General features: G+C 38.3%; 1 protein-coding gene across 2 annotated transcripts in view; it reads left to right on the top strand.

Annotated features, from left to right (window-relative positions):
• The window catches only part of LOC128887168 (RB1-inducible coiled-coil protein 1), a 73,358-nt gene that overhangs the window by 4,380 nt on the left and 43,976 nt on the right, over positions 1–25,002 (top strand). For both annotated transcript variants that reach the window (XM_054142760.1, XM_054142761.1), the window contains exon 2: positions 12,826–13,034. In XM_054142760.1, the coding sequence (XP_053998735.1) occupies positions 12,826–13,034 (209 nt within the window). The remainder of the gene's footprint in view (positions 1–12,825; positions 13,035–25,002) is intronic.

Raw genomic sequence — 25,002 nt, 5'->3', positions numbered from 1 at the left:
TTTATGATATCGTAAAGGCGCGTTCGATATTATTCCCAGATTAGACTCCCTCGTTAAACTCCGTCGATGGTTATCAGACCAAGCCTAGCTCGCTCGTTTCTCGACGCGGAAACTCATTTCTTTTCGTACAAAAATGGCAAATATATCTGCATCCTCTTTTTTTACGAACAACGCAGTCGATTTTTCCGGATTTTACCGACGTTTAAGTTCTTCCATCAAGTACAGTGGTCGTCGCCATTCAATTGCGATATAACTTGCGCTCAATTTTTACAGAACTATATTTTATTGTAATACTAATAATAAAACTTGAATCATAAATATTAAAAAAAGCATTGTGTGTCTGTCCTTATAATATTATATTTTCGTAAATAGGGTGACAATTTACCAGTAAACAAAGTTTCAATTAAATCAATGACCCGAACGTTTTGCGTTCTTCTTGTTACCAATGGCAACAGAGAAACTATTTTATCGATAAACTGTTTCGTTCCTCTTTCCTCTAATTACAAAGATACAATTGTACACTTTCTGTGTTTAGTTTGTGTTGGATTAGAGAATATATTTTACTTAATGTCTCATCCGCAATAAGAAAAGAAGGGATTCAATATTCTTTTCATTAATAATCTCTCGTGTACATTTCTGTTAGCAATTTTGATAAAGAAGCTATTAATCTAGTCGACATATTTTTTATATGATGTTTCTAAATGATCCCATAGTTTCTCTACGAGACTCAATGTACCCGAAAAAGAAACCCGAAATAGAATATAGTAATAAAAAATTTTCTAGTAATAATTCACGGTGTAATTATCCATCGGATGTTAAAAGTGTCCGCATGGAAAGTATACTTAGGAACGGGGGTGTACTTTGGCGAAACCTGTCCGAGCATGCATTCAAAGGAAGGCCACCCACTTTTATGCAGTGCCTGCGCGTACAGTAATCAACGTAAACTTTCACGTAATTTATATCTGGATTTTAAACGCAGATGCAGAAACCAAGGCACTTGCTTTTTATTTGTTTTTTATTCGCATTACACTTGCACTGTTTTTGAAACATACGTCGCAATCGTACCGTCGATCGTCGTTCACGCGATTGGTCGTTGTTCGTTATTTAGCAACGCGCTCGTATCGCGAACAACGACACGGCGAGTGGAAGTGCCAAGGATCCCTCGAAGGTGAACAAATTGCAAAACCATCTATCTATCTGTCTATCGCGGACATACGTGGGCAAGCCGTGCCCTCGAGTGGCTTTTCTCTTGTTCGACGTGCGAACTGCGAACGTCGAACGTCGTTCGTTCCTTCTCGGAGACGATGGAGCAGGTGGCAACGAAAATAGTAACGAAATCGGCGCGTCCAACGTGGGCGGCCATTGGCTTGTGTCACACACGAGTCTGACCCCGCGGGCAAACTCGGCCAAGTCTTTAATGCGTGATGCAAATGCTGCATCACTCGAAACCTCTCCCCACGGTCCAATTTTCCGCGACGCTCTCGTGTTTACGAAACTCCGTTTACAATTCTTCAACGTCGTCGTTTGTGCCTCGAGTCCACCGCAGTTTCCCCGGTTTTCACTCCACTTCTTGCGAATTAGCGCGAATAAAAATAAGCACACACGGTCCGCCTTGTTTCATTTTTGCAATTATCGCGATCTCTGCCGTTGCGAAACATTTGGTTTGTGCTTAAACATTGACACGGTTCAGTTTACAATTTTTATTCCGTGCAGTCAGCATCGATTTCGAGTCCTCCATTGTGGAAGGACATTTATGTCGATGTACATAACCGGGATCAGTAGGTGGACGAACGTCTCCGTTCCAATAACGGCGAAATCAAGAAAAGAATAGTCTATACAAGAAAACAGGTAGCATTTTCCGACGAAATTCTAGGAGAGTGGTATTCGATACAGATATAGTGTTCGCGTTGGCAAAGTTTTCTAATATACTCCAAACGATGTCTTGTTAGAAGAAGAATCGAGAAACATTGGTAGCGGAACACAATCTCGCGGTTTCCAGAACTTGAAGACCTGTTTCGATAGAATCACTGCTACGCTTCATAAAATATAAAAACTATAGTGGGAGATTCGATAAGGTCAACTTAAAAGCAGTATTCTTTTTTTTCTGAATAAACACACGAATTCTTGCGTTTGCTAATATTCTTGTTGCTCAAGGTCTTTCGAATAATTGTACCAAATTATATTTAAAAAAAATGTTTATATTGCCGAAGTTATAATTAGACAGCGGATCTCTATGCAGAATAAAGTCTTTCCAAACGTGCCTACAAAAGTTAAATATCCAAATAAGAGTTTACTCTGAAAATATTACAGTATGAGCTTCACTTTCAATATTTTTTTATATTATTGCAATATCTGTGCATTTTGTAGTTTCTTGCATATTCAATTTCCTGTAAAAGCATAAAAATGCACAGTCTAGTTATAACTGTTTATATCATAGGCCACCCTGTTAGGCTGATTGATCACGAAACTTCAAGGTAGCATTCTTCCAATCCTTTTTCTCTAATTCACGCTATGACCACATTCACGATGAATAGATCAAATTAATTTTCATTGGTTCGGACCATCAGGACGGACTCAATCGCATTAACATATTTGGCCCCTTCCGCTTGACGTAGTGAATTCTATGAAACTTATAAAGAAATTGAGCGGGACAGTTGAAAATTGTAGAGAATCTATATAGGTAGATAAACGTACCTTTCAAAAGCTTATGTTCAGTACTTTGGTTACAACAAAAGGGTATCTTCTTTACTAACGAAAAATAACAATGCATGGATCCATACTGTAAGCTTGTTTTCTATTTTCCGTACCTGGAAAGTACGTGGAAAGTTCTCTACCCTTTCTAGAATTATCGAAGATTTCACTCTAGTCTTATAACGATTATATTTCTTCTAGGTCATCGTTTCGTATAAATGACCTGATAACTTGAATACCGTTTGATTTAAATTTCGAATACAAGCAGTTTCTGCCTTTTGTTACAGTCTCTTCGTATACCTTTAATGCAGCTGTCTTTTCTGACGCGTGTTCCAACATTTCGCCAGTATTTCTGCTAGCTTCATCCCTCGGTGATGCACTGATACGTATTAGAAGCCTCAAACGGTATAAGCTTTACGAACCTGGGGCTTGAAAGCCTCTGATATCCTGATCGAACGCGTAAAGAGTTAACAGTGTTGCTTCGATTGCTCGTTTGTTCGGTTACGGTGGTCTAGATTCTACGCGAGTTTCATCGTTGCCCGTACCGTACTTGTATTTTATTACGGATACCCAGTCCCGTAAATATTTACCCAGAACCGCAACGGAATATCGATAAACATTAAGTAGTTGGGTCAAATCGTAAAGCGTTCCAGCCTCACCTTTTTCGATAAGAAAGTAAGATAGGCGCTGTTGTTGGTTCAAAAACGATGCTCATACAGTATTATCGTTATTATTATTGTATTTACCATGACTTTTCGTTACGTAAAGTGTACGAGGCATGGTATTAAACAGTATCGAGCATAGGTTTCTTCGAATTCAAGTCTTACAATCAATGTTATCACACGATATTATGATATTAAATAAATAAATATAACAATGCATATAACGTGGTTTGTATAGGTATATACAATATACCTATAATAGAAGAAACTCAATTGTGTTAGCAATTATTAACTAGCATATCTATGTTCAGCTTTTTGAGAAATATACTTGCGTCTTCTTTGTTACATCTTTTATAAGTCAATAATGCACATTTCATATATTTATCTTATGTAGGTACGATTTAAAATTATAATAAACTATAGAAAAATTGCTTCATGAATTTTACACGGAATCAGGAAAGTAATAAAAATCATTTGCGCCATGTGTTCGGATTACTCTTCGCTGGCGACTTGTCTGGCCATGGTAACCATATTCTACTTTGAGTTGTACTTCTACTGTGCTGTCAACCACACATTCTGCTCTTCTTGTTATTTACGTATAAAGTCGTCACATCTCGAAACTTGACGCTATACGAAGAAGGATGTTCGTTTTAACAAGATTTATTTACCTGCATTTGAATGGAATTTTAACTACTGTGCAAAACCTTGAAGTTTTTAGTTGTAAAGTGGCGATAAAGCACGTCCAGGAAGTTACAAAATGTCAAGTGGAGTCTTTAAAAATATGCAAGTAACATCGAGGAATGAGAGTGTCGTGTAAGAAGCTGCATTGTACAATCCGTCCGGCTTTTCATTAACGCGAACACGTTTCTGTTGACGTCAAGAAAGAAACGAGCAGAACTTTCGTTCCGACCTGATATAACATAACGTATTTTCCGCAAACGGGAACGGCGTTAACGGTACGCGGTGAGGAAAAGTCCGGACGGATTGAGGTTAACTTGAATTAGGAAAATAAAACTGGTAAGCGTGCTGGTATCGCCGATGAAGGAAACGATTTTGCAGCGGTGCAGAGTGTGTACGTTCGTTCCAGCATTATCCCATCTAAAGTGTGTTACGCTCGACGTACGTTCGGACGAGTAAGCCAACAATTTTATGTATCCCAATGAAAAGAAACCACGAAGAATTTAAATCTCAACGAGACACTCTAGCCAACCGGACCTCGTTCCATCCGTTCTGCATTCGAACCCACCGTTGGAAGTCCAACCCCACTCACCCATCCAACGGTGAATTTAAACATTGCTCTAATATCGGCTGGAAGTAATTAGTTCTCGCGAGCAATGCAAATTATTTGCATCCCCGTTAAGGTTCGTTCAAGGGCCGATATTAATTGGACACTTTTATATTTTTCTGATTGCTGCATTGAAAGCTATATTGGCCATTCAAACGCTCCCCTCTCGTTTTGTTCGATTCTCTCGGAATCCAAGAATTCATTTAACATTAATTAATCGTTAGCATTATTTATATCAATGTTGATTCAAACGTTCGCAGTAATTGAACGACATTACTCTGTATTTTCCGCTGTTGTTATTCTCCTCTTGCCCAGATCCTCGTTTAAACGTTTCATTACGTTGATTGCGAAAATTCCATTCACGAGTGCATATAAAATTCAAATAAAATGTTTCCAAATATTTTAATATCAGAATTAATCTATACGCATATTTGCCAGCGTTGCTCATGGTATGCTCATGATTTCTCATGTTCCTATGAAATGCACAGTGATTTCGTTAAACAAATTTTTGGACTTACGTTTTTCACAGATTGCAGATAGACTCGGTTATTAATATTTTTAGAGCTAATTAAGTAAAAGTATGTTATACCAATTTAGTACAAATAATTAATCGAAGTACTTAGAAATAATTATTGGAAAATATGAATAGAACAGTTACCTACTGTAGGTTTTCTCGTGATTATTTCTTTGTACTCTACAGACAATATTTATGGCAATATCTTCGTAGGAACGGTAAGAGTTGCAGGCATCATTCATTACTTTGTATCTAACAAGAAATCAACGGGCAGAGCTTATGCAACCCAATATTATCAAAGACTAACTGTACACAATTAGCTCAATTAAGGTGAATTGTGCCTCAGTCGAGGTTGATTCCAATCCTTACCGTAGCTGTACACCTTTGTTCATATTTTCAACTCCTGGCATCAATGTTCAATTCAATTTTCCGCATAAATGTCCTCAGTTTTATTGATAACATTTAAAATGTAATATTTATCGATCCAGATTATTCTCTACTCGTATCAAAATAGGATACGATCAGGTGAAACTGGGCCAGGGTATAACTAATTAACTATTCAATTAATTATTAATTCCATGACTGCGAAAAGCGTGTATACTGTAAAATTCATAGCTTAAACTTACTTTGGAAGTTACTTGAAGTTGACAGTTATTTCCAAAAGATTTGTGTAAGTACATGACCCCTACAAATGGACAGCCATTTACGTTCATTTTATGGAATTTATTTTTTGTACTTTGTCCTTGAATTTCAACATCCATCATTGAATTGTCTGTAATATAAAATCGTAGTAGGCAGTTAAATACGTACATAATTTAATGTTTATGAGAATACATTCAAATAAATCATGTTACATTCATAAACAACTTTAGCATCTGTAATTAACTGCTCGAATCGTGTTGGAGGAGGAAAAGTTTTAAAGAGGCGTTCCGTGCGTCGTAAACGCCTTTTTGCGTCGTTCCATGATCCAGCGTAGAATAGTTATTGTTTCGTTCAGTTACCGTGAACGCTTTTAGTTTCGAGCTCACCATTCTCAGAGGGTTCGATTGTCTTTTATCGACTGTGTACCGATATAGCCGAGTCAAAAACAGTTGACCGCTCAAGGCCACCTGTCCCACCGTGAATCACTCCAACGCACCACTCCCATTCTGACGTCATAAAGGTACGACAGTGGGGGTAACGTTGCAGGTAGCGATGAGATATCTCAGTGGTTCCCGCACTCTTTTGCACCACGACAAATTGAGAGGTGGTTAACTTCTTAAGGAACGAATTTTAAGTTTTGGATTACAACAAAACTTGATAGATCATTTCATTTATAGTATAAGTATTTATAGAATAATGTTGAGTATATAGAGTGCTCCACTGTAGTATTGTATATTTTTTAATTTTAAACGGTTTTTGGGATCGTAAATGAAGTTAATTTTGATATAAAAGCAAATGCATACATATATATCAATATCCTTCAAAAGGTTAACATTTTTACGTCACACTCCTTTAAATAGCGACGATTATGTTAATACCACAAAGAGATCTTGCACCAATTTATATTGTGTTACAATTTTGTACAAATCTTTATGATCGAAGTAGACTACCTTACGATATTTATTGTATTTATATAGTATTTGTACATAATGCAATATTTAAAGAGTATGATGTTTCTAATTGCTGCAAGTATCATTCGATGCGAAAGGTTTTTGAAAAATTTGGAAAAAAATACTGTTCGTTGAACATTGAATACCTTGATTGAACGCTACGCGTAGTCCGCGTTTCAGTTTCGAAACGTTACATTGGTGCTATTAGTTGCCAACAGCAGCTATTCTTTCATTGAAATGATCCGTTCTACCGATTGTTCGCATTGTTTTACGGAACAACGACATCGCGATTCATTCCGACGTGACCCATATTTTCTAACGTACTCTGTAAATAGTTTTAGACGTCATCGCTACATTCGAAATTACAGATTTTCTGTTGAAAATTTTAAGTAAAACAAAAGAAAAACTCGCATTATTTATTTTCAATTTGAAAATACTCCGAATTTTTTCATTGTCTAGAATACAATAGGATGGTAGTATATTTATGTTTTTATTAGTAGTTCAGTGACCATGTTTGACTTGACCAGTGGCTCCTACATTCTACTATGTACCAATGCCCGTTTAAAATAAAATTTGTGAAGAGTATATTTGCACCAACCGCAAGATACACATACTTGCGTATTTCGTTTAGTAGCGAAATTTTTGTGTACTATCGATAATAAATTCTTTAAATCGTCGAGTATCAGGTCAAACACAGTTGAGTGACGCTAATGTTTCTGTTATCGCGGTGTTATTTTCTTAAAGCACAACCTTCGAATAAAAGTAACGATTTACAAAAACCCAATGATTTGCTCGACGGCAAAGCATGTATTTCCTTAATTTGGCCACTTTTTTCTATATTTTTATCTACAAGATTCCAGATAGAAAATTTGAATCAGTTTTGAAAGTAGTTCAGAAAGAGTAATTTTATAACGTTCAGAAACGTTATTCTAACGTAAAATAAACAGATTTCTTGCGACGAAATTCGCGAAAAAAGTACAAAAATGAATTCCATAAAAAGAACATAAATGATTGTTTAGGAGTCTCGTATATAGAAGTCTTTTACAGATAACTTTCAATGTAAACATAAACATTCAAATAAAAATTATTCAGTAACACAGATATAATTAATCTTATTATAACATATATTGGATTAAATAAATATACAATTCAATCGATAATTAAATCCTTACTGGACCAATAGGTATAACAATCAAATTGGAAGATTATGTGCCCAATAAATTACATGTTAAGGCAAAGCATGGCACTTGACCTGTTACAGTGCCAATAATAAGATGGTTTACCCTACCATAATTTGAACAACGAAGGAAATTGAAAGTCATCGAGATCGATGAGGTCGTTGCTATGACAAACACAATAAATATCCTCTCTTAGCTCGACCTGTAGAATAGGCGCAAGTGTGCGCCGCGTTATGTCACACACGTTCCGCAAACCATATCCTCTAACGCGCATTACGAGCGAATAGAACTACTATATAGCCGGTCCAGCGATCCCACGCACGGGAAAGACGCTCGTCTCGCGAATACCTCGACAATATTTGTGCATTAAGATACCACCGTCGCTGGCGGTCAGCGACCCCGTTCGTCGTCGGCAATTAACGATGCGTGTTGATTCAACGTGGCGCCCTAGCTACGTTGCTTTTATTTTCCGCGACCGCGCGGTAATTACAAAGTGTACCACTAAAGGGCGAAAGAGTAAATATGCCGCGGCGTAATTGCAATTTATTCTCGGCAAGACACACCATCTACAAGGAATGTTTTCGAAGTGTCCCTCTCTCATTTCTTTCGAAACTTTACATACGTATAGGACATCGTAAGATATTCGACAGATATTTCTTCTATTTCGGACCGTTTCCATATTTAGGGAGTTAAAATTCGTACGAAAAGATACCATATTTCCTATTTTTAACCGACTTTGAACAGGAGGAGATGTATATTCACCGTTCCATGTCCAATTCGACATGTATACATATTTTTCTTTTTTATTGTTAATCCTTTGCAGTCCAAATTTTCTGATTTCAGTGCAGTTTTTTTGGAGCCTTACTCGACATAGGAACGCAAAGGGTTAATACAATGAATTTTATAACACTGCCTCGAAGCCGCGACAGGTAATCGCGTTTCATTCATGAAGCCTCACGATTGCCGGAAATTTACGAATAAATTCTTTGTCGACTGCTTCGACGTCACCGAACGAGTCCCTAAGGTAGCGAATCCGTTCACAATCGTGAAGGATATTTATTCCTCAATTTTCTTCGATTTCGTTCACACCGTATTTTGTTACAAACGGAAATATTATTTGTCGTCGATACGAGTTAATCCAGTTATGGCCTCTGTACCGTTGGGATGGACTTCCGTTTACTCGCGTGGACAATCTATGTTATTTGTCGTTGAAATTCAGTCTCGCGACGTATAATATTCGCTGGCTGAGCAAGTTAACGGTAATTGGGATAAAGGAAAATATTTAATTCCTTTTTTAAAGAATACAGAGATTCGATCCATCTTCTAAGGCGAAGAAGACACAAATTTATGTGCATTTAGATTTCATTCATTTATGGGCGCGTAAACGTTGGTTGCAAGAGAAAAGAAAACTACAACAACGAGTGGGAGAATTTTATTATAACCCAAAGTAAATGGAGACTTATAAAACATATGTGAAAAAAAGTGAACATCATTTATATGGCTTTTTATTCATAATAAACTCTAGTTTAGTACGATTAATTTCTAAAAGTGAAATAGAGATAGAGAAATAGAACAGAATTCAAATACGAATCTTTCTGATCGAAAGAGCTAATAGGAACAAATAAAATAAAGTATTGCTAATATAAGGCGCATTAATTTATGGCGAAGGTTATTGTACGCACACATTTTGCATACAATTCCCATATCAATATTCGCCACAAAGTGCATACAATATGCATACAAATGACAGAATAAATTTTTATTTAGCAATTACGTTTGTCAAGTGGAACACCTTCTTCCTCGTTAGTATACGTGTACCACTTACACTCGACAATAATAATTGCACTTTTAAAGAGTCGTCACAATTACTATTCGAGTTACTCCGCAATCGCTCGGCGCGTATCGAGCGCAATACGTTTTCGCGTTGCCGTTCGCCGCGGAATTATGAAATGCGACACAACTGCTGCGAACAGAAGCGTTTTATTTTCATTCCCGGCGAGTAAGGACACGCATCTTTATCTGCCTTGAAATTGCATTCGAGCGAAGCGTCGAATCGCTGCAGGTCGCCGCGGCCGGAGTGATTTTTATTGGCGACCTCTCGAAACGTTCTTAATTCTTGTCTCGCTCGGAACACGATGGCCATAAATTGCGCGTAAAAGGAATTGGAACGGTGAGCGCGAGTCGTCATCAACACCCTCGGCAAGGTTAAATAACGGATAAGGAGAGCTCTTTGTCCGAGGCGAGGACAACGTGAGACGCATCGCGCATCAAGGGACACTTCTACTCTCGTACACGGAGAAAAAACCGTTTCTTTGGGCAGTTTTTAAACATATTTTAAATTAATAAAGTCTTATGCAGGCTTCTCCCCTTGAACATTGTTAATAGTCGTAATAATAAAATAGCAGACAAAGAACCAGTTCTTTCACGCATATGCGCCGCGACACACATTTTTATGGTTATTTATATTATTGTCACAAGTTCTCCGTTTCTGAAAGAAGTTGTCTGCAATTTTTAGTCGTGTTAGCTCATATTAACACACTACTGGGTGGATTCGTTTGCAAAAACAATAAAATGTTATGTTATTTGTTTTTATTACGAATCATTACAACTCGGGTGAGTTTCAAAGTAGGAAAAGTATAGTCCACGATGGAACACGTGATTGTGGTTACATACATCATATCCAAAGAGTGGACTGTAAGAGATAAACTGAGAAGTGAAATAGAGATGGTAGGAGAAAACATATGGAAAATAGAAACACATACATAAAAGAAAGTAGATAAGCGAGTATCTAAAGATCAAAAAGTTGATCTCTCCTATACATTAAGGTCATGTGTATATTTTCATGTAGGTGTATAATTATTATCAAAACAGTAAATAAGAAAAATTAGAAGATAAAATAAATTAAAATAAGAAAAACTAGAAGATACTCATCGGTTAGAAAGCTTGAAAAAGAAAAGTAGAGAGGTTACGCGATTACATAGTAGAGAAATGTTCAAAGATAATCCGAAAGGTTATCGCGTGTTCGTGCGTCTTGGATAATAACAGATAGAAAAATTAATGAATGAGAATTAACTTACATAATATAAACTTCATATTACAAAGTAAGTTGCTAGATTGCTCTCACATCCGAGCACACCTGTAAGAGTTCAATATATATTTATATATAACCTGAGAACCAAAGAAGGTTACATTATCTATTCATAATTTTAACTTGGCATCGAAATAAGGAAACCGAAGTGTTTATGACAAATTCATCAATTAAACGTCAAAATGAATACGACGGAGATTAGGACGTACAGAGGTATAATTTTACGCGCGGTGATAATACGAGATATCAAACATAAAACGGTTTATTTGAACGGGTGAAATCATGTCAGCCAGTGACTAATGTTTATTTTGCGGTGTTACGATCAATGATCTGTGACATTAATATTATTACATAAATCATTCCAGAAAAAGTTGTATATCATACTGACATACTAACAATAGCGTGCGTAAGATTTCAAATTAGAATCTTTCGCTCTTTCTTCGATAAAAAATGATGAAACCGCCGTTTTTGGTCCGAAAAGATCCAATTCCTCCCTTTAGGATCCCAAGTATCGTTATAAATGTCCACCGTTAGAAGCCATATGAAACGAAAATTCTGTATTTGGTTTCACTCTATCACCCATGCTCGTTCATGGAAACCGTTTCGCGTGTCACGGTTCGCATAGTCGTAGTAGCCTCGCCTCGGAGTAAATAGAGAGGAATAGAGAGTCACTTTTGAGATCGAAAGCAGGCTCGCGATCCACTCTGTCGGCCGCTCTCCATCGCGGTCGTTTTTCTCATTTTCTACGCCCCCTCCTCTCTCCTTTTCCGCGTGAATTACGGAAACGCATCATCCGGCAATTACGTTAACGCTGCGAGCGCCTTACGAGAATCAGGTCGTCGCTCGGTAGCTCGTAGCCGCTTTGCCGCGCCCGCTTTTACTAAACAACTGGCTCCAACGTTTCCAGAACCGAAGGTGGATCTCGCGCTAGATTCTCTTTCCGCCGCGCAGAATGTCTTCCAAGTTTCCCCAATTACTCCGACTTTTGTTGCCTCGCCTAAGAATACCGGGATCTCCGATACGGTCGGAGATAATCTTGACCTTAATCGCGCATCGACATCGCTGAAGCCGTACAACTGGCCGGGTTTATTGCGGAATTTATTATGTACCAGGACACGGGTTTAAGTGGTTCGTTAGAACGGAGAATCCTGTTTTAGGCTTACGCGGTACAATAGCGGGCCGCCAATAGCCGGCTTTAATAAAACCTAGAACATTTTTAAAACACCACGCGTATTACCGTTAAGTAATTAAATAATGTTGTAATTTTCAATTATGCGACAACTTTATTATATTATACGTTAGCGTCAACAGTTTTTAGGAGCTTTTTTTATGGCAAGTATATGTATATGTTTATCATCCCTTGGTCATTAAGAGTTTGAAACATTTTAGTTCAATATCTCTGGAACTATCAAGCTTCGACCAAAGTTCTACATTACATCATTGTGTATTTATCAAACTCAGTTGTACATGAATTGTTTTAAAAATCAGTATTATTTTGAAAACTTTTCATGTACAATATTCATTCCTTTTCAATCTGTGTATATATTTCCAATACATACTATAGCAAATATCATTTATTTCTTAAGCCTAGAGTTTCGGAAGCAAAGAATTCAATTTTGAATTGAATTAAAATAATTAATTGCAATGAAAGCTTTGTAATACATATCGTGCAGAAATGATCTGTTTTTAGGAGGGTAACTTCCAAAAAGTTAGGAAACCATTGCTGCATACAAACAATACGTCTTCTTAGTATTCTTATTATTTGTATCATTGCTACTGTTATTATGTACTAATTTGTAACCTTTTTCTGCGCAGTGTCTCCCACCTGAAGGAAGCGATCGAGCGAGAATGCGGCGTGCACTCTGCGCACCAGGTGCTCCTGATGAGCGGAGGCGAGAGCCTGGAACTGAACGCCCGTGTGTGCTCCTACTCGGCCGGAACCGACACGAATCCGATCTATTTGTTCAGCAAGGCAGCCATCGAGAGCCACCTACCACCCGCGCCGAGCATAGATTATGGTTCCGGTGAGTGACGAGCTTCTTCACCTGTGAATTTCCGTAACCAATCGCGGTCCGCTGGGTTTTCTCTCATTTCCTGCACGGTCGGTCTGAATTCGTTAAGACGATCCCTGATTAAATTCATCCGTTTTATTTCACCTTCCTGGCGAATAGTCGGGGTATACGACGATGGTTATCTAGCGTCCAAGTCGATTTTAGAATGTCCTACGCGGCTAGGAATATAACGAATTGGGTCGATGATTTGAGTTCTCGATGTACGTAGTCGGTGTTCGTGATGTCGAACACCGTTTTTATGAAACCAAGGGGAATATTTTGTTACTCTTTCAGTGAGGTCTTCTTAAGGCATTTTCTTTGTGTTTTTCTATTAGTCTGTAATTGTTTTTAAGTGTACAGTGTCGAAAGAGTTAAGCGTATATACAGACTTCTGTACGTTGCATCCGGATGTTGATTACAAAATTGTACGAGTTGTTTTATAAGAATAGTTAATGGATACAGGGAGGAGATTTGTTACCGAGAGAAATTTATCTAAATCACCATTGTTCTCGGAGTCTTTCAAACAAGTATACAGAAAAAATTACTTTAAGACATTTGTAAACTTGACAATTGTCTCCACTTGGTCGCGCAATCGCATTGGGTAACAAATTAATGGACGTTGAATGGGATAACGCCACTACTGGGAGACATTTACTTTAATTGCTATCATCCAGACTCTGCTAATAGATTTGTTAGAGTAATTACAGCGGAAAATTAACTGTGATATATCGGTAAACTGGAAATATTCCCACCTTGATCGTACCTTTGCGTAACAAATAAATGGACGACGGATGGGACAAGGTCGATAACGGGGGCCATTTGCCTTAATCACCGTCGTTTCGGTCCGCTAAATTCGCAACGACCATTCTCCTCGACGATGTTCGCTTCGTTCGAGCGAACTATTGCGCGCTTCACCGAAAGAATATCTCCGAACGGAGGCGTCGCTAACTATAGAGGATCATTCTTGGCGACAACGGGCAGCTTCGTTAACCGAGAATCGTACCGGAAGGACGCCAGTTAATAACGATCCCAATCGACTCGGTCGCGAGCACAGAGAGAAAAAAAGAGTCTGATGATAGCGATACCTGTGCGACATGGAGGCTACCCCGCAGGTGGCCTTTGTGCGAGCCAACCGCGTGGCTCACGGTACCGTAAACAGGCACAATGGTAAACCTCGACTCGTTTGGTTGTATTTCGTCACCATCTAACGGCCGTGTCGTGTCACTGGAGTCGCTTGCTCTCCCTTAAACAACAAGAACAACGCGAGTTCCTCGAGATTTTCAGGCTAGACTCTCAGCAAGGAGAGAGGATCGTGTCGGAAAGGGTGCCATTTTTGGTATTACATAGTCCGAAAGGAACAATGGATTCTGGTATTTCTAATAAGATTGTTACCTATGGCAGTGCCTCCTTAACCCCCTTTACTAAATTATTTGAAAGACCAAATGGCATTAAAGGCCACCATGTCAAGTTTCGCGATATACTGATAAACCACTCCTTGGACATATAAAGCAAGACAGTGATCCCTGTGTAAGAGTCGCGCTACCATTTCAACTCTCACGATCGTTTTCAGCAATTATATATCTGGGAGTCTATTATTACAACATTTATTATTCTCTTATATCCATTCCATACTTCCGACTGCGATATCTATGCAACGAATAATGAAAAATAAGCGCATCTTGTATTCGTTACGCGGAATTTAGATCTAGGTAAGAACTCCGCTCAACCCCGTCGCGGAATGGTGTCAGCGATGTTTTCCACAACTTGGAGCCGCACGTCCCGACGCGTTTGAACGCGTCTGAACGCGTTCGTGGGAGGCTCGACGGACTGCGAAGCTAAGCGATGCGCTAACCGTGCAATTTCCATACCGTTAAACCGTTAAACGCGCTTCGTACATTTGGTTCGTTATTACGCGTCTTGATCGCGTGTTACGGCGATTACGATGGTTGAGCTACGATTTCACTATGCGCGTAATACCGCTTGCCGTCAACCCAATTTTCGCACTACCGCGGCGATTCGACCGCAAATCTCATGCATTACGAGCCCGGGGACGTTTCCTCGGGAACAGGAATCGCCTGCGTTGCCATGTCGGGCTGCTTCGGCTGTAGACTACTCCAAAGCCTCCTTTGTGTTCCACGGTTCTCTTTGCTCGAACTCTTTGTTTTCTTAATCCTTCGAGGACTAGGTCGCCGCGGAATTAAATGCTCGCTCAAGGCTGCTGGAACAACTGCCGTTAATTTATTCCTTCGTGACTTCATTATTCGACCGACAAGTTTGTGCAAACGTTCGTGATACCGCTTCGGAAAGTCTGCTATCTTTGTCAGTGACAGGCGTCTGCAAACTGAAAAATGAAACATGTAGAAAAAATTGTTGCGACGTTGGAACTACCAACGAAACAGTTTCTTTTAATAGTGTTTCAAGATTTTGATTTTTTGGTACTGGTTAAGCAAGGTGGAAGATAATTGTGCTGCTTGTTTTCAGAAGATAAAATCTAAAGGCACGTGGAAATTCCACTTATGATTCATAGTCATGCGTAAAAAATATGTGCCTCACACTTGTTTAAATTTGCATGAAATTTTTTCTATCAGCATTCAGCGACCAAATATTTCATCCACGTCTTTGTGGATATAAGAAAGAAGAAATTAAAAATCCCAGAACCATTCCTTTGGAGCAGGAAATGGAAGAGTGTACTGTTTGTATTATCCTCCATCTGTTTTGCGCCTTGAACTCTCTTTGTGTTGAAGTTCGTTTACCTGAACTCTTTGTTGTTTTAATTCTTCGAGGGCTGGGTGGCAGAACAATTAAGTGGCCGCGTTAGGCGAACGATGGAATTATCTTCGCTATACCCCATCCTATTCTATCTCTCGTCTTTGGACGCATAGCTGCAGCCACATCTTACTGGAAAGTTGCAGAGAATAGCCATTATTAATTCTTACTATTAAATATGACTATTAATTATCGGAGACTATTTGTGCCACGGGATTTATGAATATTTATCTACTCGGTGAAGCTGCACGATGTACTCTACGGACTCATTTCGATCTGACGAACGCGTATTCTTATCTTACTTTCTTGTAAATGAATTGTACTCGTCAAGTTTGCGTTACATAAATGATTATTTCATGTTGCTATCTAGACTGCTAGGGTACGTGGCTGCAACGGTTCGTGTTTCTCAATTGCTATTTTTCGATCTATACGTTAAAAATATTTAATACTAAAACACTAACCAAATCTAACAAAAATGTTCGCATTCACGTGACGTCATTTGATCGAATCAGAAGGTTCATGTTTCGTTTTACAACCTTCTCATTTAATTAAACATACTCAACTTACTTTCGTCGTCCTCGCTTTATTTTTAATTTCTTCAAACGAGCAACACGCTGGTCGAGCATTCAAAACCGGATTAGGAACGAAAGAAACGAGAATCTACGAAACCGAGATAGTACGTGACACATTGACCACGCGAGTCTATCGATTTTTTCTCCATTTTCGTGTCTTTCCTACGCGCTCGGTTCATCCTCTTCGCTTCGAGTTTCGCATGCGGTAATTCACGTTCCTCGTCGCGTACCGGTAATGCGACCACACCGCAGACCACACGTACCCGTTGCGATGCACCCTGCATTGACCGTTTCCACCAGCTCCCGATAAAGTAACGATCGAGTTCCCTCTTATCTGCTCGCACTTTCGATTTTCGACGCGAAACCTGCCTACCATGCGCGTCGATGACCGATCCAGAATAAAGCGTTCTCAATCTTCGGTTGTCTAATTTCACCACTGGACGTTAGCGTTGTTCAAATAATTTATTTTTTTTTTAAAGGACTTCATAAATCGATTTAACATACAAATATTCTGTCTCGCTTTAATATGGTATATTTTTTAATTTTAGAAAATATAGGGATCGTAAATAACGGGAAGTTTGATGTAATGGCAAACGTAGACATGCGTCAATATCCCAAAAGAGGTTATTATTATTAACTTAACATATATTTGAGTTTAGAGTCGCAGCAACTTCTTGATCATAAGCGACTACGTTGGTTACCTAGGTAGGTTAGATTTTGTAGTATAGAGTGGCATCCTTGAGGAATTGGATTGTGTTCCATATGGATCCTTGGGTATGAATACCGTATTAGGTTTTATCCCGTATCTTCGTCTACGTTCGAGATTTCTGCATTCGTATAGGATGTGGTTAATCGCCAGTGGTAGGCTATCGCAGATGTTACAGCGATGTCATTCCGCTTTGTTCAGAATTTAACGTGAGGTATGAGGAAAGTGTGTTTGGTCCGCGTGACGGTTTGTTTGAATGAGTTTGACGAATGAGCTTAGAGTCAAAGCATGAAAAAGTAACGTTAGAGCCAGTCTGAAGCGGAATAGGCACAGCGTGTATATCGAGCACGGGTATTATTGGGAGTGTGATTTCATTGTTTCGTTTTTCGTATGTATACTTTTTCTTTTATCGAAGAAAAACTTCTAAGCCTGTATAAACCTAAAATCCCTACAATAGCCATTAGTTTTTGTGTGAATGGACATTATAGCTTTTCTCTGTCTGTTCATGGTGTAGCCATGCTTAGTGGACATTCAGTGTTCTGTTGTGTTGTGTTGCGTTGCGTACGTTACTTCTTTTCGTTGCATTTGAAATATTATTCCATTTTTTCTTTATTTTTATAACATCCTTTCTTGTAATATTCGTTAAATTTTCAAGCTCGGATCTACACACATGCTGTCACGTTGTTTTAGATCAGGTGACGAAACATTGATTGTTTTCATTTACATAACGTCGTTTCTTCGTCCAATTTTTGCAGACGTCTCGTGCGGCAATCGCTTTAAATTTCGCGTCCTTCGTTTGTTGACGAGCTTCCTGGCGTTTCTGATTAACAGATTGTTTGTTATTCCTGTATTCAAAGCAAATTCTGGATTTTTCCAATTCATTTTGTCGCTTCCGTTTAAATAACGGAACGTTCTCGATATTTTTCCGTATTCCGATAATAAAATTAAACGAAATTCGATATTTTTCTGTTCTCCCAAGGATATTTACTTTCTATCTCCACCGAACGGTGTATACGTTGTGAGTAAATATTCTAAATAATTATGTTTCTTGTACTGTATCAATTTATACCACAGAACCAATTATTTACAATATTATTTACGTACTGCTTTCCAAAATAACAACTATATAATACATCGATTGGGAATCAATCGTGATATAAATAAATGTATTACGTGTGTCGTCTTTTCTATCGTTTGAATATTCATTCTTTCTTCCTAGTTACGCGTGTGACGAAAATTACTATACTATTTTCTCAAGGATTGTTTGTCGGGAATTAAATAATTTGTGTCACCACTTCTCGACGCGATTAGCCATGCAGGCAAACTAATTTATCGAATCCCGTGTTCGCATTAATATTTATACAGCGCTCGTTCGCAGACCTAACCCTCTGACACGGTCGCGTCGCAAAAATTGCTAAACAATCCCATGGTACGCATACTACGCGTTTTTTTTCTTTTTCTCCTTGCGGCGTCGTTTAAATCGTTTTTATAATTTCCGTCGCGTTACTGGTATCATTAAACGTCGTGGTTGCGCAGGCCTTGTATACCTTCTTGAGCCAAAAAAGCTCACTTCATTTTTTGTCGAGTGGCACATACACGTACTGTGGGTCAATTGGAACAATTTTTTTTTTTATAGATTATCTTAACGCTATAAATATATCTATTCATTTACATTTCAACGTTTCACGGAACACCAAGGTTATTGTTATAGGCTGCGGCGTACTTGACACAATATTCTTGCACAGCCCGTGTAATGTTTTCATACGCTTAACCAACTATGCTCAGTTATTTTATTTTATTATTCTCGTCATTCTTTACAGAGTTGAAATATAGGCAGTGGGAGTACCTACTGTGTTTCAATAATTTTTATAATTCAATTATGACTCAATTATAGATTTACAGTATCGATTGTTTTATTATTCTTGACATTTTATTCCTTTTATTATTCTTCATTCCGATTGTGTTTCAACAATATTTTTAGATAAGACTGTTTTCTATTTCCCTACTACTGGCTCTGCGATATCGCGAATAAAGAATATTACCTCAAGTTTATCACAATCTATACTTATAATCTCGACGAGAATCAAAATAACACGTTCGTATACGTTTGACTTCTAAATAAATAAACCTGCCTCTGGATGTTCATTAATCAAATCTCCACTGATATTTGAATCACCGGAATCGAATCGAAGAAAATATCAAATACACTAGATAAAATTAATTTCATAAGATCTCTAAAGAAATGATCGACATCCTCGTGGACGATTTCGCGGGTCGCGAAAGAAGGGGACAGGGGAAGGACCGTTAATCGTCAGCTTCATTCTTATCGTTCCTTTCTTGCTCCGTTCCGAGGGACGATCGCGGACGTTGAAGTCGTCTACACCGACACGACGGATCGTAGACGCAACAAGACTTTGACCCGCGTGAACGAGCCTCGTGATCAACTTTGACCTGATTCTTTTATCCGATGGATAACGATCTGCCTCTCATCGCGGGTCGTGTGTCCCGTTTGCTCGGACGACCGATGCCTTGGATTGGCGGCTTCGTCAATTTCGAGACGGAAAGTAGGTCAACTTGCTGCGCCGTTTTCTAAGCAAAATTGGTTAATCGACGAGACGCGTCTAGCTTGTACAGGCTCTTCTGCATTAAGTACTGGTCAAGGTATAAAGGCTGAGGAAACGGGGACCGAAGTACACGAGCTTTCTGGAGTAGTTTAGAAGCTTTCAGTTTGGACTTCGACTCCAAAATGGGTCCTGGTACGTAATTGTGCGAAGATAATTGGCTGATCGACGAGGTACGAAGAGATACTTTAGAGTAAACCCCTTCATTTCACGTGCGCACGTGTATATCATGTTGTCCGCAAAATACACGTGACGGGGACAGTCACGTGAATATACACGTGAGTCACGGGAAGGGATTGTAATAACGCGAAAGGATTTCCATGATTGTACTTAGTTTACGATATACTTGTTATAAATGTTCAAAAAAGTTGTAAATATATGAAAATTTATTTGTGTTTATATCTAGAAGTGCGAGTAACTGATTGCGAGATTTCCTTTGTGTGATTACCGTCACGTGAATCCTTTCCGGTGATTCACGATGTTATGTGAATATAGTCACGTGAATTGATCTCTAAGTGTATAGTCCTCGCGTGTATTTAAATTCATGCAAAAAATCGAAGGCTCTACTTTACAGTTCTAACGTATTCTTACATTAATATTGATCGATATGTCGAAGTTGGGACAATACAGTTCGGGATGTCTTTGTTTCTCGCATTGTTTTACTGTCGGTTTGGATATGAAATTGATTCGAGTCGACGTTTTCCAAGTAAAATTGATGAATCACCAAAATTATTCTGTACTATAGAGAAAGTATCGTAAGTATAGATTTAGACATAGAAGCCGAAGCAAGGGAACATTCTTCCCTGTGATTAATTTCTGCGACTTTACTCTAATAGGAATTCTGATATCTGAGGCAATTTAAATCGGTTTACAGCTGCCAGTTTAGACCCTAAACTAGGCCAACTTGGTACGCGATTGCCTAACTAAATTTAGTTAATCGTCGAAACGCACGAAACTGCTGATGATCTTCTGAAATATGCATTAGTCTGGTCATCAAGCTGGAGAAATAGTGATCTAGATATCATTATCACTCAGATTGTCGTAGGGCTGTCAGTTCGGATGTGAAACTGGGTCAACATGGCACATCGTTGTCACAGCAAAATTAGGTAATTAACGAAACACACGAAGCTCTCTGGAGAAACGATATTTGGAATATTTTCGTCTTTTAGCACGTTCTCCAGCTTTCTGTTAACTTATTTTTACATTATAAATTTCTCAATAATTTCTCTCTATTTTATGACGAAACTGACAGGCAAAATACTGAATGAACTCGTCTCAAAAATTTGACAAAATAAGGTATTGGACTGTAAAACGCTGTTTGAAGTGCAAGCTAAATCCTTTGGATGACGTATGCTTAACTTTCATCGATATTGACCGAGGAATTCGCTGTGCTTGATTTATTCAAATGAGACATTTCTTTCACGAGTGGGGAGATATGAGAGTTACTGTATGGAAATTATAGGACACAGATGAATACATACGTGTCCGTATAGTATCGATATACAGGAAATGTTTTTGAGTCACGTGAACAATTCCGTCGGTATTCTTTCCATTGCATGACGGACTCTTTTGAAACGAAAGTCCTACACGACAGACTAATGGAATCATTGTTTGTGAAATACGCGTGACAACTCCGCAGGTAAAAATGCAGTCGCGAGGGACGTTTCAAACTTTTTCACCGTTATCGAAAAAGTTTGCCGTCCAAGGTCAGTCTCATCGTTCCAATTCAAACGAAGTTTGTTCCCGGTGTGGAAGGTGATAGTTGCTTCTTGGAAATCCTAATTATCTTTAATGACAATTAGAAACACAAGTCACCGCTGTCAGGCAAGCGGTAATGTTTAATATTGTCACTGGGTAAACGATATTTTGAACGCTTTTTTTTTTTTCTAAGAAGGCATTCTAGCAAAATCATTTTACAATTAATTTTTTTTTGTTGGTTTTCTTGATCTTCAGATGAAGAGAAGACTAAGGTTTTCGGAGCGCGGTTACTTTCACTCATTCCGAATTTCGCGAAGAATGTTACAGAAACTTGTTTACACAAAATCTGTTACAGAAATCGCTTATACTAATTTTTATCCACACAAAGGAACAAGCGCACATCTAAATTACTTCAGTAATAGATATAAACGTAATAAACAAAATTTTTAGAAAGTAAACATTTCAAAAAAAAAAAAAGAAAAAAAAACAATGCAGCGAAGGTACTTCCAACTTCCGAAAAATCTAGACTTATCTTTTTTCAAAATTCGACTTGTACATCTTAAAGAAAAAGAAATAATTACTCATTTGTTGCGTGTAACGGGTCGGAATAATATCTCCCGCATGCACGAAACGCGCGAGACACGTGTTCGGAGGAAAGTCAAGGCGAAGAAAGCATTCTCTCGTGCGACTAGCCAGTTGTCACGATCTACATACGTTCGAGCACTCGACGACCAGGCCTCTCGCACGCTCTATCGATAGTCGAAGCCACTTACGTGACGTTTTCTCGTCAGCTGACGATACGGCATGCGAGACCTCGTCCCTCGATCGCCAGAAGCAACGATTGCATTCACGGAAACGCGGTTACGATGCTATGTCTGCAACGATTGCGATATCATAATTGATTGCGAGGATAGTCGAACCAGTTTAAAACGATATTCCACCGTACGTAACGCGTGTATCATTTTCATCTAATTGCAACTTTATCTACCACTTCATTTGTCTACATTGTACGTAATTCCTGAAAACAGGAAAAAAGAGCGTTCTTTTTAATTTGATCTCCGCTATCAAATAGCTTTTATAACCACTGCAAAGTTTTATGTTTACACAAAACTTTAAAAAGCTTACAAAGTTTTAATAAAATGCTACGAGAAGAAATCATTTGCACAAAGTTGCTTCACGCAGTGAAATTATATTATAGATAAAGATACTCACGATTTACTTTCTGGACTTTATAGAGCAAATACAAATTTTCTTTATTTACTATCGTAATTAAATTTTATCGAACACTCCAGGGCGTAAAATGCAGTTACTATTATTTTATCTTGTTTGATTTTATTGTTGTAAGGAACAAAGCAGGAAAAAATTATGTATTATAAGCATATTTCCTTAGAAATATCATACTTGTTTTTACATAACAGAACAATGATACGAAAGAAGAAACTATGTTATACTATGTGTACTGCAAGGAATTAGCAAGCTCGAGGTCGAAGCGTTTATATAATTGTTAAATGGTACGCTTGTGCAGACGGCCATTTTACGTATGTCTAGCGGTTCAAATTTAGCGATATCTGTCTGCTTGAATTTTCGATAATATCTTTCCAGGAAAAATTAAACTGAAGTTTGAAAAATACTGAACTTACACGTGATCGTTGCCAATGTAGAGTTAGATGCTCTTGTCATTATCGCGATGATAATACGATCTTCAAACGATTCCGAGCACGAAAATTGCCGTTGTAACACAATCTCGCACGGTTAATTTTAGTTTCTAAATTCGTCTCGTATTCCTGGAGACTCGATGGTTATTACATTTTGCAGGAGAATGGGTATTTTAAACCGAACGCTGCGGCTATTGTTTGAGTAGATATTACGACAGATGTTCAGTATCAATAGCCAGATTTTTACCAGATGTTGACTGAATCCAAAGCAAACGCAACTGCCTAGTCGAAATTAGACAGGGATTATGTTGTCACGTGTTATCGAAGTCTTCGGAATATCAATTTCGATATTTCCCAATACCACAATTGCTCCTGGCATATAAATCCAGTTTAAACATAAAATGGAGCCTGTTATCTATTTAAATTGCAATCAGTCCTTTAATTCTATGTCTATTGAAGAGATTTGTCTAAATTAAACGATTGGTTGTTTTCGTTATTTTGTTGAAAATTCCAAATTACTTTCCTTGGAACTTCATCCATGATACTACAAAACACTAATTTTCGTAATTTCCCTTACAATTTCCCTTACTCCAGAAGGATGTTCCAGCGATCACAGAGTTTCAAAATGTTGGTTTCCCAAGCAAAGTCTCTTTAATGTATTACATTCATAAACAGATGTTCGAAGTTTCTAACTGGCCTCCATTGGCCACACACGTTACTATATGTCGTATTGCACGTATCGACTGTCGCACACGTACAAGCTCCATCGATTGATTTCTAATTGTATTGCGTGCACTGTATGTGCATCCTTGCAATTTCTAAAGAGTTTCTACCGATGTAGAATACATTATTTTAAGCGACCTTGTCGTCCATTCGAGTAGATTTTATTATATTTACGAGAGAGAACAATTTTTATACAAATTTGTTTTTATACTTACCAAGGCCACGAGTTATTAGTTTTCAACAGAAAAGTAATCTATTTGACTTCCAAGCAAAATTGAATTTGAATTAGTTACTTCGCTTTCACTATCACTCGAAATGTTAAATTGTTTTTCCCCAACAAATATATGAGTCTTGGTGATGTAAATGAACTGCTACCGTGTATGAAACAATAGCTTGGTGTAATTATTACACGACGGATAGCGCTAATACCATAATTGTTACTTTTGACACGTATTACCTTCGATATCGACCTCCCTTACCAAAAAGGTTAAACTTTAAATCCTGTGCATAGACGAACAGGACCCTAATCAATTTGATGAAAGAGTAGAACTCGAGCTTGGAGTTTATCTCAGTCGAAGTCTGTCAGTTCCGCCGGAGATTTCGTTGCAAATAGGATGGTCGAATTCGGTTCGAGATTCGCTAATTTTTCACGGGATCCAGGAAAAAGGGGGTCAGGATTTCCAGCAGCAGAAAGCATTTGCGCGGATTTCTGCTCTCCCGTTCAGGTACAACTGGCTCTGCCATCGTCGATTTCTTTCACTGGCCATCGAATTCAATTGGCTCCGTGTCGGTCAGCTGATTCTCGCTCGTGGCGCAAGGTGCGTGCGAAATTGGATTTCGCGTCGTTGGGTCGAGGAGTCTAGAAGGCATCGCCGACCTGCTTCCTATACGAACGTTGCACAGCGGAGCAAAATAAAAATATAAAAGTGGATAACGTGTAATCTTTATTGGGCATTTTAACACTGGACCTATCGACCATCAACAGCGAGTATTATTTCTATCACCTCTTTAAAATTAAAGAAAGAAGAAGCGAATCAGTTTATCGATATAAGTAGTTTCCTATTTCGATAATTGAAATCAAAAATTGGGGTGGAAGTATGCTTAATCAAGTATTTTAAAAAGAAATTCGAGGTGCAAAGCTTGGTAGTTCTGGTGTTAAACTAAAATTTCTGTAGAGTAGTTCATCAGATAATCATGAAG

The sequence above is a fragment of the Hylaeus anthracinus genome, unplaced genomic scaffold (assembly GCF_026225885.1).
Source record: "Hylaeus anthracinus isolate JK02 unplaced genomic scaffold, UHH_iyHylAnth1.0_haploid 11985, whole genome shotgun sequence".
In the NCBI taxonomy this organism is placed as follows: Eukaryota; Metazoa; Arthropoda; class Insecta; order Hymenoptera; family Colletidae; genus Hylaeus; species Hylaeus anthracinus.
The sequence above is the reverse complement of the archived record's forward strand: the minus strand, read 5'-3'. Positions and strand labels throughout refer to the sequence as shown.